The sequence below is a fragment of the Rhinolophus sinicus genome, chromosome 17, assembly GCF_057876585.1.
Source record: "Rhinolophus sinicus isolate RSI-liver-muscle chromosome 17, RSI-T2T, whole genome shotgun sequence".
Taxonomy (NCBI): Eukaryota; Metazoa; Chordata; class Mammalia; order Chiroptera; family Rhinolophidae; genus Rhinolophus; species Rhinolophus sinicus.
In genome coordinates this window covers 173,901,475-173,918,917 of record NC_142517.1, presented here as the reverse complement: position 1 = coordinate 173,918,917, position 17,443 = coordinate 173,901,475, and the positions used below count along the sequence as shown (strand labels likewise).

The following is a 17,443-nucleotide window of genomic DNA, read 5'->3' as shown; positions in this document are numbered from 1 at the left end:
TTAGGCTATGTTCAGATGTTTGTCATGCTCTAAGCATGGGAAGAAATCAGTTAAAGAGATTTACACCTGAAATTGATTAGCCTGGCTAAGCACTTAACAGAATGATCCATACTTTATCAAGTATCAGACATTTTGCCCATTGCAATAGTTATTCTGAAGCAGCATAGTTATAAAATACTCTGAGGAAGATTGTTGAATCAAAAAGACATACAATGAAAAACAACTTGAAGCTTTTTCCTTGCTTTAAAGTCAAAAGTTTAAAATGATTCTCAGAAAAAAAAAAAAAATGATTCTCAGATGAGCCATTCTAAAGAACCCAGAGAATGTGCATACATTTCTCAATTTAATAAGTATTTTGATATATGCCTTTTACTGTGAAAATAATGTCAACACATTGCTTTTACAGCCATTTTCAGCTCAAATGGCCGGGTTGGATGAAAAATCTGGACTTGGGAGTCAAGTAGGACTGATGCCTGGCTCTGTGGTAAGTGCAAATCTTACTGATAATTGAAGTACCTGTGGAAAAAAATTATAAAAAGAGAAGATTGAGTTAGCTAGTTAAGCAATATGTGTCTTTTACAACATAGACATCCATTCCCTCATTCAATTTATTTCTCAAACCCCTCTATGTACCAGTTACAAACCCTGTGGTGTTCCACTCAAAACTGTGCAAAATATTTGTTGACGTTAATAAAGGGCTATTTGTATATTTCACTTATTATTTAAAGAAAATAGAGAATTTTGAAACATATAACCACCAGCACCATATCAAAATGTGTGCTTTTTTTAGATAAATAAAGTGACTGTTTATTGTGTTGTTAGAAATAGTGATTTGGTAAAATTTTGAAATGGCGAGTTTTGCCAGTTTTGTTTTCATCATTTTCTACTTGTCTTCATATTCTCTGACTGCCGATGCCAACAACTTTGAAGTTCCTCACTGGCCTCTTCACTGTTCCCATCCTCTTTTGAATTTTTTCAATAGCCAGAAAGTTTCCCATTTTTCTCTGGGGAAGTATTTTAAACAGGGTATTTGGAGCAATACAATCTCACTGAATGTATTAACACTTTTCAAACCAACTCTCCCATACATTTTTGCTCATAACATAATTCAGAAGCATCCCAGATTAATGGAATGTCAGGAAAGAAGAAGCATGAACTCAGACCGCCTAGATAACTACCCCTTCCACCTATCCTCCAGGCCAGTATGATGAGTAACGTAAACATTGTTTGTATATTTTAACTCACTAGCAATATGGTCTCATTCGATGATTATCTCGGGATAATTTTCTGAAATATATGATTTTTCATCCATTTGCAGTTCAAATTACACATGTAGTTATTTTGTTACTGAATCTTTTATTTTCTTACTCTAAAAATCAGATCAATTCCAAACAAAAATTAAAATGTTTGCCTTAAGAACAAACCTGATTTTGATTTAATTGCTTTCACTTTTTAAAGTGTGACATTTAAAAACTTGTGTAGACATAAATTAACAAATTTTTTAAACTGCATTTTCCTTTTCTTCCTTTGGTTATGTCTCAGTGTAATCTTTTCATGTTTAAATGAGGAAAGTCTGTGTGGATATTTTAAGTGTATATTATGAAAGAAAGAAATAATCTGTGAAATTCAGTTCCCTGGATAATTTTGTACTTACATTTAAAATAATCCAGTCATTATTATTGGTGGTTTCATGAGCCTTTAATTCAACTTGCTCATTATAAGAATTATCTACTCTGAAACTGAAGAATTAAACAGACAATTCAATAACTCCTTTATGCCTACCAAGAGTTTTCTTTCGTCAGGTGTTCTGGTTTAACAGAACCATCCCTTAAGCATGCAAGTGTTCTCGTCCCAAAGACATTGGGTGTGTGCAGGCATATTCTTTATTTCTCTTTATGACATTGAGGATGTGTATAAGATCATCCCAAATGTTGTCCTAGCTTTAATCTTCTTGAATTTGGCTGCATTCCAGATGAATACGGATGGAGAATGTCATCGTCTCCTACTGTCAGAGCTTCACTTTTCCAGATTCTAAAGCCGATTCAAGATTTTTAAAATGTTTGATCTAATTGTCATGAACCATTTGCTTTTCAGGGTCCTGTTGGCCCAAGAGGACCTCAAGGTTTACAAGGGCAGCAAGTAAGTCTTTTATAATTAAATTACATACTGTAGCAAAAAAGAAAAAATATAAACGACTCTGTGACATAACTCCTTTTGACTGGTCTTTCAATTGCATATTATAATATTCACTTAGAATGGGTTTTATTCAATTAATTTTCACTCACTTAGAAAAGTGAGTTTTTCAGAGTTTCTTCATGGGGCTAAAGTTTTATTGTCTGGCTTCTTTATGTAACTGACTTCTAATACAAAGAATTTTTATCTCATATCATGATGAAAATTCTCATAGTTGGTTATGTGCCAACTCTGAGGCTATGAAATCAGATCATAGAAGGTCATTACTATGTGGTATTATTAGATATAATAGTCAAGGTGATCACTTCGTGGGATCTTTAAAAAGAATACAATGCTAAATGGTAGGAATAGAAAGCATAGTTCTTGTAGAAGAAGCAGGAGGTGGAGGAAGAGAAAATGATTATGGGGATAACTGCCATTGGTTGAACATTCCGTGCCAGCAGTATTCTAGGTTCTTAATATGCATTCATTACCTAAAGAGCTATAAAAGCCTAATGAAGGAGGTACATTATTTTCATTTTGCAGCCTGGGAAACTGAAGTATAGAGAGTAAATAACTGATCTGAAATCACATAGCTGGAGAGGGGTGGAGCCAGCAGCTTGGACAAGTGCACTATACTTCAGAGAATTTAGGATTTACTATTCTGTTTTCTTGTGGTTTGTACATATAATTTGTATATATATAATTTGTTCTCAAATTTAGGGTGGAATTGGCCCTGCAGGACCTCCTGGTGAACCTGGTGAACCTGGACCAATGGTAAATGTCAAGTAAGCATGTAGACCCAGTTAAATATGGGTCCACTATTATAATGGTGTCCTGAATGATTTATTTGACCAGCTCCTTACTAATGTAGCAAGAAATTACAGTTCAGTTCAGGGGCCCTATATTATGCACTGTGCTTAAGCTGTGTTTCTGGTGGCAGCGTATTTAAATTCAGAGAATTTGAATATGGTCAGCAGACAGTGCTGATATATACATTTGTGAAATTAAACTCCGGTTCAGCACATAATCTGGGTGATACACATAAAATTCACAATATTAATAAAGCTGTTTTCTCTTATTTTTTTACTTGTCTCAACAGTATTTTTGATTAAACCATGGGTAGGTATAGATAAATGTAGGTAAATATTTTTTTTCTTTCATTTTGTTTTGTTTTGTTTTATTAGGGTCCAATTGGTGCACGTGGACCAGAGGGCCCTCCTGGAAAACCTGGTGAAGATGTAAGCTGCCTTTCTTCATTTTCCTTTGAAATTTTAAAGAGGCTAAGAAGAAGCTACAGTGTCAACATGAATATTTTTCATTAATTCCCATTTCATTTCCCCCACTTTGGGCTTCCATTAAAGTCAATCAAAATTGGAGAACTCAAAAGGGAATTTTACAAAATCTAGATGTGCTCTTCATTTTGATGGTATTATATTATTAGGTACTGTCTCTTTCTTGCTTTCCTCAGGTTTTCCATTATGATTTCTCCATGAGATACTAGAATTGTTGTCACAATAGCTGCAGCCTTTGCTGGTGGACTCTCTGACCCCTGATCTTAAGGAAAAATACATTACTCTCATAGCAAAACATCATTATGAGGCCTTCATTAAATGATTTTTCAACATGTGTTAGTAAGGTAGTGTCAATATTGCTCTCTGATGTTGAAAAAGTCATGTCTTCAATTGGATTTTTAATTAAAGTTAAGACTCAACTTCAGATTTTAACCTTAAGAACATGTGATCCAAGAACAGAGTCCAACAACAGATTGGCCTTTCTGGATTCTTTTATTAGTTGTCCCAAAGTTGAAGGTAAAACCATGGGTAGGTCAGTCAATTTCTGTGTGATGCTAAACCAAGTAAATATTTTCTCTTTATGTGTACTGTGATTTCTTTAAGCAGATACGTTGAATTTGACTATAAAGAAAATATCTCTGGTAGTTCTTAATATTTTCTTATGACAAGAAAAAAAATGGCAAGCAGTGTTTCAAGAAGCACTGTTTAATTCAGTGCCATATGCTAATATAACATTTCATAGCATATATATATGTAAATTTTGATGTTCATAAAATGCTGAGCTAAGTCAAGCCAGTATAATTTATATTCACTTTTTCTTCTGGACAAATTAAAGAAACCTTCACAAAGTGACTTGCGAGAATGGATTGCCATCAGAAATAGAGCTCAGTGTTTTTACAGTGTTTAGAGCAGGAGTGTCCAAACATTTTTCAATGTTTTTTACCATGGGCCATATTCGGTAAAATACACAAACAGCTGGGCCACTCACTCAAGGTGAAGTACGTATTGCCTCACCTGGTTTATTTAAGTAAACTAAATATATTTTTGGAATTTGCTGCGGGCCAATTAACAATGGATTGTGGACCGCAGTTGGCCCACGGGCCGCAGTTTTGACACCCCTGGTTTAGAGTATTGGAAACGAGCTTTCTAAAGAAGACTTTTTATCTGCAGTTGATTTGGCATCTAGTCTCAGAAGAGAACATTTTAATCCTCCTTTGCTTCCTTGTTTTTTTTTTTTTCCATAAAGGGTGAACCTGGTAGAAATGGAAATCCTGGTGAAGTGGGATTCTCAGGATCTCCGGTAAGTATTAATATTTATCAATATGACATAAAGACGAGCTTTAAAAACTAAAGAACATTAAAATTAGCTTACAATTACATTGCCTGCCTGTGCGTTAGACTCTATCATCAAGATATATTCCTTTCTGTCATTGTGGAACAAGACATTTTGCCAGGGTGACAGCTCATTCCAATCCTCCGCTTTACATTACAACAAATGAATGACCCTCCTAAAGCAGAAACTTATGTCATAACCTAATATGGATTGTCTTCAAACTGAGTATCAATTTTTCAGATAAGTTACCAGTCTGACCTACCTACGTTTTACATCTCAATCCCATTTATCAATTTTTATCTTTTCAATATTTTTATTTTGTATTGTTCACATGTCGAAAACAACAACTTGAAAGAGCAGTTACTGACTTGGTTTTTAAATTGTGGGCAGGATGCCTTTTTGGCTTCTCCCCAAACCCTGATGTTGGCTGAAATTCTCAACTGATGTTCTGGGTCCTAAAAATCTTATGACAAGATACACTGAATGCCAGCGTTCCTACCACAGCTGTTTTCTTCCCCCTGGGCTCACTACAGGGAAGGTCCCTGGCAAGCCATTCCACCCGAGTTCAGGACCACGTCCAAACCCAGCTTTCTGTCCTCACTCACATTGCTTTGATAGGCCCTCCCCTAGGATGTGCGACAAGGGCCGTGAGGAAAATTAGAGAATGATAAACAAGCAAAAACCCTCTAACATTCCTGCTCTTAAAGTTTCTCCTTATCCAACATCCCCTCAACTGATTTGGCCCCGTACTTGTTTATATGACCTATAATTTCCAAATGTTTCTACCACTCAATCCATCCAAGAGTCCTGGAGTCCTCGCCATTTACTTTCTGAAAATTGATGAGGTCCGATGCTAGGATTTTTTTAAACAAATGGATGCTAATCTTTTAAGGGAATTTACAGTGCTCTAAGGATTATTTAGTTTCAAATATAAAAGCAATTCTCCACTCCCTGCTGTCTCTCACTTTCCTTTCCTCCCCCATCCTGGAAAGGCAGTACAGACACAGGCATACGGTTGTCATTAGCACAGATGTTCGTGTCGACCAGTCCAGGCTTGAACCTCCTGTCCTGCTGCACTCTTGCACATTCACAGCGTGGGACCCTCCACGGGGAGGAAACGTGCCCTGCCAGCATGTCACAGATGCACTCTGCAAGTGCAGTGCAATGACGTGTGACTGGGCTGCGATGACAGTCTCTGCTCAGCAGAATGAGAGAGTTTTATGAGCAGTAGTCCATCTGGTTCACTTTCTTGTTTTATTAGAGATATGTAATCACATGAGAATTCCCTTGCAGTTCACAAAAACTCAAAAGTTAACTAATTATTTAAAATAACATAGCTCAGTAATTCCCCTATTGGCTTAGATGGATGTGTACTGAGTTTCTTTCCTGCTCAGGATGGAGGGGAGAAAAACCTCAGTAAACGGGAGCATTCCTATGGAAAATCTTAAAGGGAGTTTTTGAAGTGAAAGAATTCCTAAGCACTGCTGTGTAAACAGAAGAATTAGTGGAACTTTATTTGTTCAGAGGGCAATAGTTTGCTGTGCGCTTACCGTGATAACCCCCACCCAGAAAATGCTACAGAAACACTTTCCCTGCAAGCCATCCCAGAGGAATTATTGCTTTGTTTTTCTCAGATGAAGTCCATTTTTTTAGTTACTTATTCATTAATTTCATTAACAGTAAACGAAGGCTGTGATAATGCAGAATAGACGGGTTTTGCCATCTGTGTAAGGTTGTGCTAGCACAAGAGAAGTTCCTTAAGAAAGGTTTGGGAAAAGTTCTATGAGTTTTAAAAGAAATAGTAAACCATTTCTTCATTCAGTTGTTTACTCAATAATTATTCATTGTATGCCCACTAGTTAGGCATAAGGCTAAGTGCCAGGGATGTGCAGATCAATGATAATAACTGATAATATTTAATAGCATCAATCTATGCTATCAAATGCTCAGTCTGCTGGTGGCAGTAGTAATGGCATTCAATTCAAAGCCTAACTTAATGTAGGCAATGAGAATAAGTGACTAATTACGTCACTGGGTCCTTATCTATTTTAAGAGGGTATGAGGAAAACGGTTTAAGCATCATTTCAAAATAGTTATACCATTTGCATTTGACTTTGTGTTTGATTTCTACACCCTTTTATTATTCAATACGCTTAGATGAATGATGCATAAAATTAACAGAAATTAAGAAATTACTGAGTCAAGGAACCAACCCATTCTCTCTATATTTGTTGACTCTTCCTTCTGTTGGAGATTTCATGTCCTTAGTTAATTTTTTAAGCAATGACAAATCCACAAGCTTCTCCTGAACATTTAACTTTAAAAAATTATCTATTTATTCATTTTAATATAGTCTTCCTCATCATATTCTACTGCCAATATTTAGAAGTTCAGAGACTATAAAACACATTGGTTTGCTACAAATGCATTTATTTACCACAAATTAAGCACAATATAAAGGAAAAAATGCATTGTTTTCTTTAAGTTCCTCTTCTGATTTTTTCCTATACCTTGACCTCATTGAGTCAGACACTGAATTCACTCCTATTATTTCCACAGAGAAAATAAAATTGTCTTTTTAGTGTTTTTTGTTACTAATTATAATGCAATGACATAATTTGAAAATGTCATCAAATCAATACCTGGCATTAATCCATATCTGGGTAAGTCATGCTTCCATTCCTAACAAGTATTTGCCTTGCTAATTTTTGATCAGCTAGATGTATTTTCATAGATAAATGTGTACTGCTCCTTTTTGTCCTGTGCTTTGTTGGTAAAAAATTATGTAACAGATACTTTCTGGGGAAAAAAGTATATTAAGTAATTTCCTATTCTTATTAATGACTCTGAAATGCCTTTCATATTTTTTTTTTCCTTTCTCCAAGGGAGCACGAGGATTTCCTGGGGCTCCTGGTCTTCCAGGCCTGAAGGGTCACCGAGTAAGTTCAATACTTAGTAATCCTTTCAGATACTGTGGCTTACTGAGCAGGGTCTGGGTGCATCATCAAAATATTTCCAAATCCATTCGTCAATTATACTTAATGGCTTTGATTGCAGTAGTCATCTGTGGATGCTAAAATCACAATGCTTTTTTTACATTTCCTTTGATTTTTATTTGATTCTATAAAATATATTTTGAGTTCTTTTCTTTGAGTAGACTTTCAAAAAGGTTGAGAATTTGGGAACAGTGTGAGTAACAACTTTAACGTGAGATTTGTTTTCATAAGTTACTTTCAGTAAGCTTAGTTTTGGGTCTTCCTTTCTGCGTCTGAGAATCCAAAAAGCAGTAACATACAAATTTATATTTTTCTTCTCAGGGACACAAAGGTCTTGAAGGCCCTAAAGGTGAAGTTGGAGCCACTGGTTCCAAGGTAATTGTATAATACCTCAGTATAACATTACTAGAGTATTTTGGTAGTGTTTCAAGTGCCTACAATTTATTTCAGAACCCCCTTAAATAATGCTGAAGGAAAGAAGAGTATAAGAAAATGATTAGTGAAATACATAAATGTAATTTTTCATAGGTGAGTGGTAATAGATTTACCAGGATACATGATGTGACCTAACTTTGCCACCAAGAATAGCTACCATGCCACTGGGTTTCTGCCAATATAGGATGCACGTTGTGTTCATGACATACAGCACTATGAATTCACCTTCTAAAACATTCATTCCTTTTCCTTCTTCAAAAATATCAGAGGTTTAAATGCTTCATTAGCCCCATTATTTAGTGCCATTTTAAATCCAGGTCCTTTCGGGCCACTGTTTCTTCCAAAAATTTATTTATGTTTCTAGAGGGAAAGAGAACACTGAGGAAGCGCAGAGTGCTTTTCAGTGGAAGTATCATGAGATACATACGTGGAAAAGCATTTGGCTTTACAATTGTTATGTCTATGCTTCGCATAATAGAACTGAAAGGAATATTACAGTCAATTTTAGCTTTGTAAAGTTTTATTTGACCTAATGTATTATCGCAATGGACAAATAATTACCTTTTTGATACTCATTAGTGTGTCTAGGTGTGATAGTTCCATCAATGTTATTTCAATCCCCAGTTTTATTTCAGAATTATTTCTTTAGAAACAAAATTTTCATTGCATTTTGAAAAAAAGGTGATGTAATAGACTTTTGAGGTCCTTCATTGAAAGGATGCCTTTCACATGTACATTTTGAAAATATGCCTTTAGAATGATACACACATGGAACAAGATGATGTCATATCAGTTATAGGTTTCTCATATTGTAATGTAATCTCATTTTTGCTTTAGGGTGAGGCTGGCCCTACGGGTCCCATGGGCGCCATGGGTCCTATGGTATGTATTAATTTAATTCTTTGTTATTTCTTTGCTTTTTAGATGATATTAAGTGAATGTTTAAATGAAAAAAAGATACAGAAAACATGTTAGCTGGTGAAATAATTTTGATTACCATCTGACAGGCAAGCACACTATAAGAATTACACCCTTTAAATAGAAAAGTCTTCCTGCATTTCATTGTATTTCTTAACTGTGAGTGTCCTTATTTATTTATTTTTTCTGTACTCAGTGATCAAATCAGGATTCTTATAGATTCAGCGCATTAAAGCTAGATTAAGTGAAATCTGTTTAGGTAAGAGGTGGTAGGTTACATATCTCTGCAAGTGGAGAGGTTTTTAAACCCAAAATTGCCTCAAAGAAATGCTATCTCTTAGTGGCCAATAATGTTGAGTCTCAGTTGGATTGAGTAGCATAATCAAACTACCCTAGAGTTAAAATAATATGTTTCAAGAGATATTTTCTGTCTCTGATCCCCAGGGTCCAAGAGGAATGCCAGGAGAGAGAGGGAGACTTGGGCCACAGGGTGCTCCTGTAAGTATGTGTCTTAACTCTCTCAAATGCATTGCTGAATATACCTTTTAAATGAGAGTAACAGTACTTGTTGCCTACTTCTTAATTTTTTTTGTATTTCTTTTGAAATAAACTTAGGTTTGCAGAGAAGTTGCAAAGATAGTATAAAGCGTTCCCGTGTACCCTTCCCTTAACTTCTCTTCCTGTTAACATCTTACATAACCAGACTACATTTGTTACCTCTTTATCTGAAAACATATAGCAGCATGGAATATAATCCATGGAAAAACATAGACTTTGGAATAGTAACAATATTAGTATAATAGGTAACATTTATCAAGCATTTATTATACACTCCGCATTCTTCCAAACGTCTTTATATTTATCACAATCCTAAAAGGTAAGTACTATGAATATACCCTTTTAAAGATTTGAGTCTCTTGATCATCTGCCCTCAATCTATTTGAAATGACATTTTGAGAAATATCCTTGCTGTTTGCCCATGTACCTTGAACCTAGGGGTGTGTGTGTGTGTGTGTGTGTGTGTGTGTGTGTGTGTGTGTGTGGTGTGTAGCGGGGAGGGGGGCGAGACGGAGGGTTGCCTATTTTATTAAGTCTCTTCATAGCTTTCTAAAGGTCAGACTACACGTGCTAATATTTCAAACTTGCAGTTCATTATATTGCAGTCACTTTGCTTTTGACAATTAAGGGTTGCTACCTCGTCTCTATTATTTTGAGATCCTATCATCTCCATTAGTATAGGAATCTCATGTTTACAGCATCCCCGACTATTATCCCACAGAAGATAACCACCTTGGGGCTTCTCAATGGCACCAAAGTTAGGGCCCTGGTTTGGGAAAAGTGAGACCCTTTCACTGGGCCATTCCTGATCACTTTGGTAAGCAGAGTGTCCTCTGGAAGTGTAGAGAATGTTGTGGAATATAATCAGCTGTCGCCTTATCCGGCCTAACATAATATATCCAATCTAGTATGTTTACTTCTCTGTTTTCTTCTACCATCTGCCAAAGCATTTGTGGCTTTTCCGACTCACTTAGTGTGGGCCATAGCTCTGCAAGAACCATCTCCCACGTTGACGCCATCTCCCAGGGTCTTTATCAGGGTGTTAAATGTGTATCATGGAAGAGTACATCCATATCATTAAAGTTCTCCAACTTCATATTTTGTCCCTTTCGATCCAGCACCTTTAGCACCTCGTCCCATACATTCTCTCTTGGATCCTGCCTCTACATGGTGTATAGAACTTGCAGCTCCTTTGGTATATAGCCTCTTCTCTCTTTTATGAGAAACAGAACTTCCTCAACCCAGTTACTTTTGGATTTTATGCTAGTTATTGGTCTGGTGGCTGGGGGGAGGGGCAGGTGGTAGCTGTGGTGGCATGTGTTTTGTGAAAAAGTAGAGGCTTCTGTCTCATCTCTAGGCAAGAAAGAAGTATAAACTGTTAATGGTGGGAATGGGCCATTATACAGGCCCATGCACTTCAGGCATCTGAGATTTTGAAGTTCTTAAGATATCCCAGGCCTAAACGTCAAGGTCCCCCGTTTCTTCCCATCAAGGTCCCTGGCCATGGCATAGCAGACTTTTTATGTTTTAGAATTCAAACTTCTCAAGAGCTTTTAAACCTTTATCATTAAGTCCTGGGCCTTACCTTCAATGTTTCTTCCCTCTGGTTGTAAAAGATGACAATATGTTTAAATGCTGCCGAGGAGCCTTATACTGATGGTCACTATCAGCCTTTCACTGTCCTCCCCCAGTGGATTCCCTCAACCAGACCCATGCAATTCCATCAACTTTATAGTTGCTATTTCCCCTTAAACTTCTCTAATGCCTGAGCTGTTGTACCCATTGCCCATTCCCTTGTACTTGTGGCCTCTGTCAGTTCGCCTTGGAGATAATATTTACTACGCATCACCACAGCAGGCCAAGAGTGATCCATATTCTGTTTATCACTACCTGATCAGTGAGAAATCCAACTTAAAAATTTCATTTTAGAGTCTACTTTCTTTTACTACTCCTGGCACCAATGGTGCTAAAGTCTTAGGTCAGGTTTCCCAGGAAATAGCATCAAAGCAAAGACTTGCATGCAGGAAATTTATTGGGGAGTGCTTTCAGAAACTACACTCGTGAAGAAATGTATAAAAGAAGTAGGTTTGTCACAGAGAGAAATTAAGTGGTGTTACAATTGCAATGGACACCTCAGTCTCTATAAATCTTCAGTTCCATGGGAACTGTGGAACTGTGATGGCTCTTCAGCTTTGTCTTAAATGTGGGTGAATCCTTGGTAGCTGTGCATTGATCATGGAAAGGGCATAACTTTGGGAGAGCTAACTTCTTTTAGCAGAGGCAACGTGTCGGGAAGAGTCTCAACTGGAAGCCATCAGCTTATGACACTTCCAGCAGTGGTAGAATGATTCCTTCAGGGCTGAAGGGTTATCTGGGTAACACCCACAACATGCATTACTACTTAGTTTCCTTGTGTGTGTTTGTGTGCATGTGTGTGCATGCGTGCTGTAGTTTTTTGTTTTGTTTCATTTCGTTTGTTTTACAAGGAACACATTTCTCGTCTGAGTTAATCTGGCTATTAAGAAGACTGAGGTGTTCAAAATTTCATTGCCTTTGAGCTCATTTTATAGGAAGTGATAGATACATTCAAGTGAAAAGAATAATTTTAATCAGTTTCATTTTTCAATCTTGATTTTTCTTTCCTATTGCTATAAGGATAGATATGTTTATTACTACCATACCAGTGTTGTAAAAATGTGTGTTTTTATTGCTATTAACCAAGTTAAAGTTGTTGTCAGTTAACGTATTATTCTTTAATTTTTAACAAGGAATTTTTTACAAAGGAAATGAATTATGAGCAAATAAACAGAAAATCTAATGTTATCCTATCTTGTCTTTTTTCCTCCTAATTAGGGACAACGAGGAGCACATGGTATGCCTGGAAAACCTGGGCCAATGGTGAGTTGTATTACTTGCATATTCATTCATTAATTTATTCGTTCATTTTTCCATTCATTAACATTTACAGGGCACCTACTGTGTCCCAATCACTTGAAATAAAAAGATGATAAGCACAAAGTACTTGTCTTTGAAAACTGACTTGTCTATCAAGAATGAGAGGTTTACCAATTCATATTGTAGCTGCTATTCAATTATAATTCATATTATAATACTGCTATTACTAACTGATGCAACATAGAATACAACTTGAGGTATGGGAATATAGAAGAGAAAGTACCTCTAACTGTAGTGATGGAAAGATGTCAAAGAAGACTTAAAGAGTAGCAACTTTCAAGCTAAGTCTTGAAAGATTAGTATATAAAATGAACAAGAATACAACATGGTCCATAGGCTGGATAGATGAGAAATATGAGTTCAGGGGAATACTAGGAGGGTAAATCAGATTTGAAATTATTTGCTCTTAGTTCTTGTCTCCCTTGTTACTCATAAAATAGAAACAAAATATAGGAGGAAAAAATAAATGTTATAAGGGGCTTTTTTTTTTTTTAATGCAAAACTGATGGAATTAAAATACAGTCTTAAAAGAAGACCAGAATAACCTGGAGTGGAGTTCCTTTTACACTCATTTCCTTAAAATCTAGCCTTTAAATCCATGGTTCTCTATGCATGCCTTCTGAAATGTAGGATAGTGACAAATATCCACTTCTTATCAGCCTGAAAAAAAAATCACTCTAAAATATATAGATGATTCTTAAACATCATTTTTATAAAGCACAGTCCTAGATTTTGGTACAAAGCATAATTTTCTGAAAACTATCTTTAGTACTTGGTTGACACAAAGAAAGCAATTGCAAGAAGCAATTGTTTCAGATAATTTGTGTTTTCATTGACTTACTCTCATATGCTACAGCTAGGAAATCTTACTATGTATAATACCACTGGACATGTCTTCTAGTACTATTGTGTTTCCCTCAAAACAAGACTGGATCTTATATTAATTTTTGCTCCAAAAGGCACATTAGGGCTTATCTTCATGGGATGTCTTTTTTTTTCATGTACAAGATACATTTATTCAAATACAGTCAAGTCATCTTCTGGAATATCTTCATAACGTACTAAATGTTTCTGTCTGGCTGACGATCTTAACTGGGGCTTATTTTTGGGGTAGGTTTTATTTTCAGGGAAGCATAGTATTTCATATCAATATCAGAAGGTATTATGATAAAATTATGTTATTATCTTTGTGATTTTAAACTACCGAGTAGATTATTCTATGTGTCAAAATACAGAATTTTGTCAAACAATAAAAGATGACTTAATTAGATATTAATTAAAATATATGTCTGATCATTTCTGGTTCCTTTTAATAGGGTCCTCTTGGGATACCTGGCTCCTCTGGCTTTCCAGGAAATCCTGGGATGAAGGTAAAATGTTAATATATTTATTTCTTGGTTATATGAATCCCAAAGTGAAGAATATCATTTCATTAAATGAAGAGTATGGAAGTTGCTCTCAACTAAGAAAAGAGTCTAGAGTATTCTCAATATCCATTATGGTAGGAAAATAAAATTTAAAAATGTAAGAATGAGATATATACTATGTAGCTAAAAGAGAATTACCTAAAGTCATACAAATGTAATATCAAAGAATCTGTTGCATTAGGTCTCTAACTGCAGACAGTTCTAAACTGCAAGGAATAAGAGCTTAATATGAATTGAAATTCTGTTCTTGGATATAGTGCCTGGCAGTAATAAATAGCAGAATGTTCTAAATAATAGGAGGTTAAAATAAATCAGAGGAGGACAAAGACTGTTCTCTCACACAGGCTGACTTTCACTCCTACCCTCTCGTCCACTCTGCCTTTCACTCCAACCATTTAAAGAAATGGTCTGGGAGGCTGTTTGGCTCTCCACGTGGGAATGGATTAAAATATTATGCTGGGATGATTTACATTTGTAGTGGATCACAATTTGTTCTTTTTCTCAATACTTTGGGTGATAAATTCAAGGATTATAGTAGGAGGTTATTCAGATTATATTAACTAAATTAATGAATAAATTCAGAACACTACTTCCAAATTTTAAACTACACAATATATTTGATTACCCCTCATTCCTAGTTTCTCACTGGCAATAATTTTTTTGATCTTGAAAATGGGATTAACTCACACAATTATGCTGTGCAAATATGACTGCAGTCATGGCAGCCACCTCACTGCTCTAAATCTTGTTTTCTCATGGACTTTTGTTGACGATCAAGTGAGATAATCTATGCAAACCCTTAGCACAGTGCCTGAATCAGAGATGCCCTCAGTATAGGTGAATGCTTCTTGTTAGTAATGCTACTCAAATTGGAGTTGAACTTTGATACAAAAAAAAAAAAAAAAAAAAAAAAGTCTGTAGCTGACATTTCAAACATTTCAAATACTCTTTGAAATGTGATAGTCCTCAAGTCAAATTATTCTTGAAGTTCACTCTAATGCCACCTTTAAACTCTATGCCAGAGAGATACGGCTGCTTTAAAATGATGCCCTAAGTCTTTTTACTAACCAGTCCCTTCTTTCACTGAAAACTCACTCGGAACCCAGGCAGGTAGAATCTTCTCTTCTCCCCTATCTGTTCTGCTCCCTGATGTTCTAATCCTGCAGCCACTGACTCTGGCTGGAAGACCCAACCTTCCTGTGTACCCTGAAAAAAATATGCAAAATCCCCTCCCTTTTCATGTGAGACCCTCCACCCTCAATCTGAGCTTTGGCTAGAGAAAGAACGAAAGAATACTCACAATGCCCAGGACTGTGACTTAGCAGAAAGTGGTTTCGGCTCCATCTTGGCATCTAGTTAAGACTTCACTAATAATCAGTTTATACATCAGCTCACTGGGTATTTCCCTTTCTTCCTCGGTATTTCTAGTGTTGGCTGTTGGCTACTGGGACCTGCTTAATAAAGTAAACCACCTAGCAAAACTCTCTGAAATCATTTCCTTATCCTACCACTAACACCAGCATAAAATGCCCAGGTTTTTTGTTTTTGGCCAGGGTTCTACTATACCTGTAAGGTTCTACCATGGTCTTTGCTCTCTGGATGAAGAATCAACTTCCACATCCAGTTCTTTGCATTTCAATGAAGGGTAATAGGGATTTTATATGTGTTGATACTAATGAGCTCTCTAAAGCTTAGAATTTTAGTTCTAAAATTCCAGGTCCATGTAGTATTGGTCTACATAGGTGTATAATATGTTGGATAAAATACAGAAACTATTTAAGTTTGAATTTCAGTTAAATAAAGAATACATTTTAGTATAAATGTGTCCCAAATATTACTTGGGACAAACTTGTAATAAAATTATTTGTTGTTTATCTGAATTAAAACTTAACCGTGCATCCTGTACTTTTATTTACTATGTGGACCCCTATCTTGAGTTGAAACAAGGGTGGCTCTCAGGTTGCCTTGCTCTGCTCTTCATGCCGCCGGCATCACCACACCTGAAGGAGTGGGAAAGTGAGTCCGCTCTTTAGGCTAGGTTAGGCGCGTTTCCCCTGTAAATCAATTTGTACTCTTGACCCCTTTAAATGTTTGGGGGTAAAATGTAAACCTTCAAATAAGCAATCAACTTTGAACTGCATCACATTTATATTTTTCTTAAATTAACATTTCCCTTTGCACCCTTTAGGGAGAAGCAGGTCCCACTGGGGCTCGAGGCCCTGAAGGTCCTCAGGGGCAAAGAGGTGAAACTGGGCCTCCAGGTCCAGTTGGCTCTCAGGGTCTTCCTGTAAGTTCCTAGTATGTTTAAGGAGTGTCCCAGGAAGCTGGACATGTTTTATAACATCAGAACAAAGCAGTCTATTTTAATATATTCTGTTTAATTTCTGAGTATTTACAACTCATGAGAAAACAACATTTCTCTTATAAACTCTGCAAATTTTGTCTATATTATGGAACTGGTCATGAAAGTGACTTTTTAAATGATATAGTAGTTGATTTTTTTTTTTTTTTAATCTTTAAAATTTTTTATTGGGGAATATTGGGGAACAGTGTGCTTCTCCAGGGCCCATCAGCTCCAAGTCATTGTCCTTCAATGTTGTTGTGGGGGGCTCAGCCCAGCTCCAAGTCCAGTTGCCATTTTCAATCTTTAGTTACAGGAGGTGCAGCCCACCATCCCATGTGGGAATTGAACTGGTAACCTTGTTGTTAAGAGCTCGCATTCTAACAAACTGAGTCATCTGGCTGCCCCTCCGGAAGCTCAGGGGCAGCTCATTGTCTTCAATCTAGTTGCGGAGGGTGCAGCTCAGTGGCCCATGTGGGAGTCAAACAGGCAACGCTGTTGCTCAGAGCTGGCGCTCTAACCAACTGAGCCATCCAGCCGGCCCTGTGGTTGATTTCTTTTTTTGTGATATTTTCTGCCTCCTTTTGGAAGATGGGTGGACATCTGAGAATACCGACCTACATATGGCTTAATATTTCCCAAATTCTTCATATATCTCCTAGGGTACAGTGGGAACAGATGGTACTCCTGGTGCCAAAGGCCCAACGGTAAGCAATTGCATTGATGCCACACGAGGTTCAGATAAACACAGAGTTTTGGCCATTGCATAGACTTCTCACTAGGTCTCAGCTCATCATGTCACTCTCGTATCTTTCTGATAGGGCTCTCCAGGCACCTCTGGGCCTCCTGGCTTGGCAGGACCCCCTGGATCTCCAGGACCACAGGGTAGCACTGGACCTCCAGGAATTCGCGGCCAACCGGTAATGCCCTTTAAAACAACTAGTAACCATTAGTGTAACTGAACTAAGACACCAAGAGAAATATAATTAATGAAATTCAATGAAACGTAGATA

General features: G+C 36.7%; 1 protein-coding gene across 1 annotated transcript in view; it reads left to right on the top strand.

The window, feature by feature from the left end:
• Window positions 1–17,443, top strand: part of COL5A2 (collagen type V alpha 2 chain) — a 134,616-nt gene that overhangs the window by 82,195 nt on the left and 34,978 nt on the right. Inside the window, exons 8-21 of the mRNA XM_019740756.3 lie at window positions 407–484; window positions 2,095–2,139; window positions 2,896–2,949; window positions 3,360–3,413; window positions 4,714–4,767; window positions 7,686–7,739; window positions 8,118–8,171; window positions 9,069–9,113; window positions 9,594–9,647; window positions 12,561–12,605; window positions 13,979–14,032; window positions 16,278–16,376; window positions 17,093–17,137; window positions 17,252–17,350. Of these exons, the coding sequence (XP_019596315.1) occupies window positions 407–484; window positions 2,095–2,139; window positions 2,896–2,949; window positions 3,360–3,413; window positions 4,714–4,767; window positions 7,686–7,739; window positions 8,118–8,171; window positions 9,069–9,113; window positions 9,594–9,647; window positions 12,561–12,605; window positions 13,979–14,032; window positions 16,278–16,376; window positions 17,093–17,137; window positions 17,252–17,350 (834 nt within the window). The remainder of the gene's footprint in view (window positions 1–406; window positions 485–2,094; window positions 2,140–2,895; window positions 2,950–3,359; window positions 3,414–4,713; window positions 4,768–7,685; window positions 7,740–8,117; window positions 8,172–9,068; window positions 9,114–9,593; window positions 9,648–12,560; window positions 12,606–13,978; window positions 14,033–16,277; window positions 16,377–17,092; window positions 17,138–17,251; window positions 17,351–17,443) is intronic.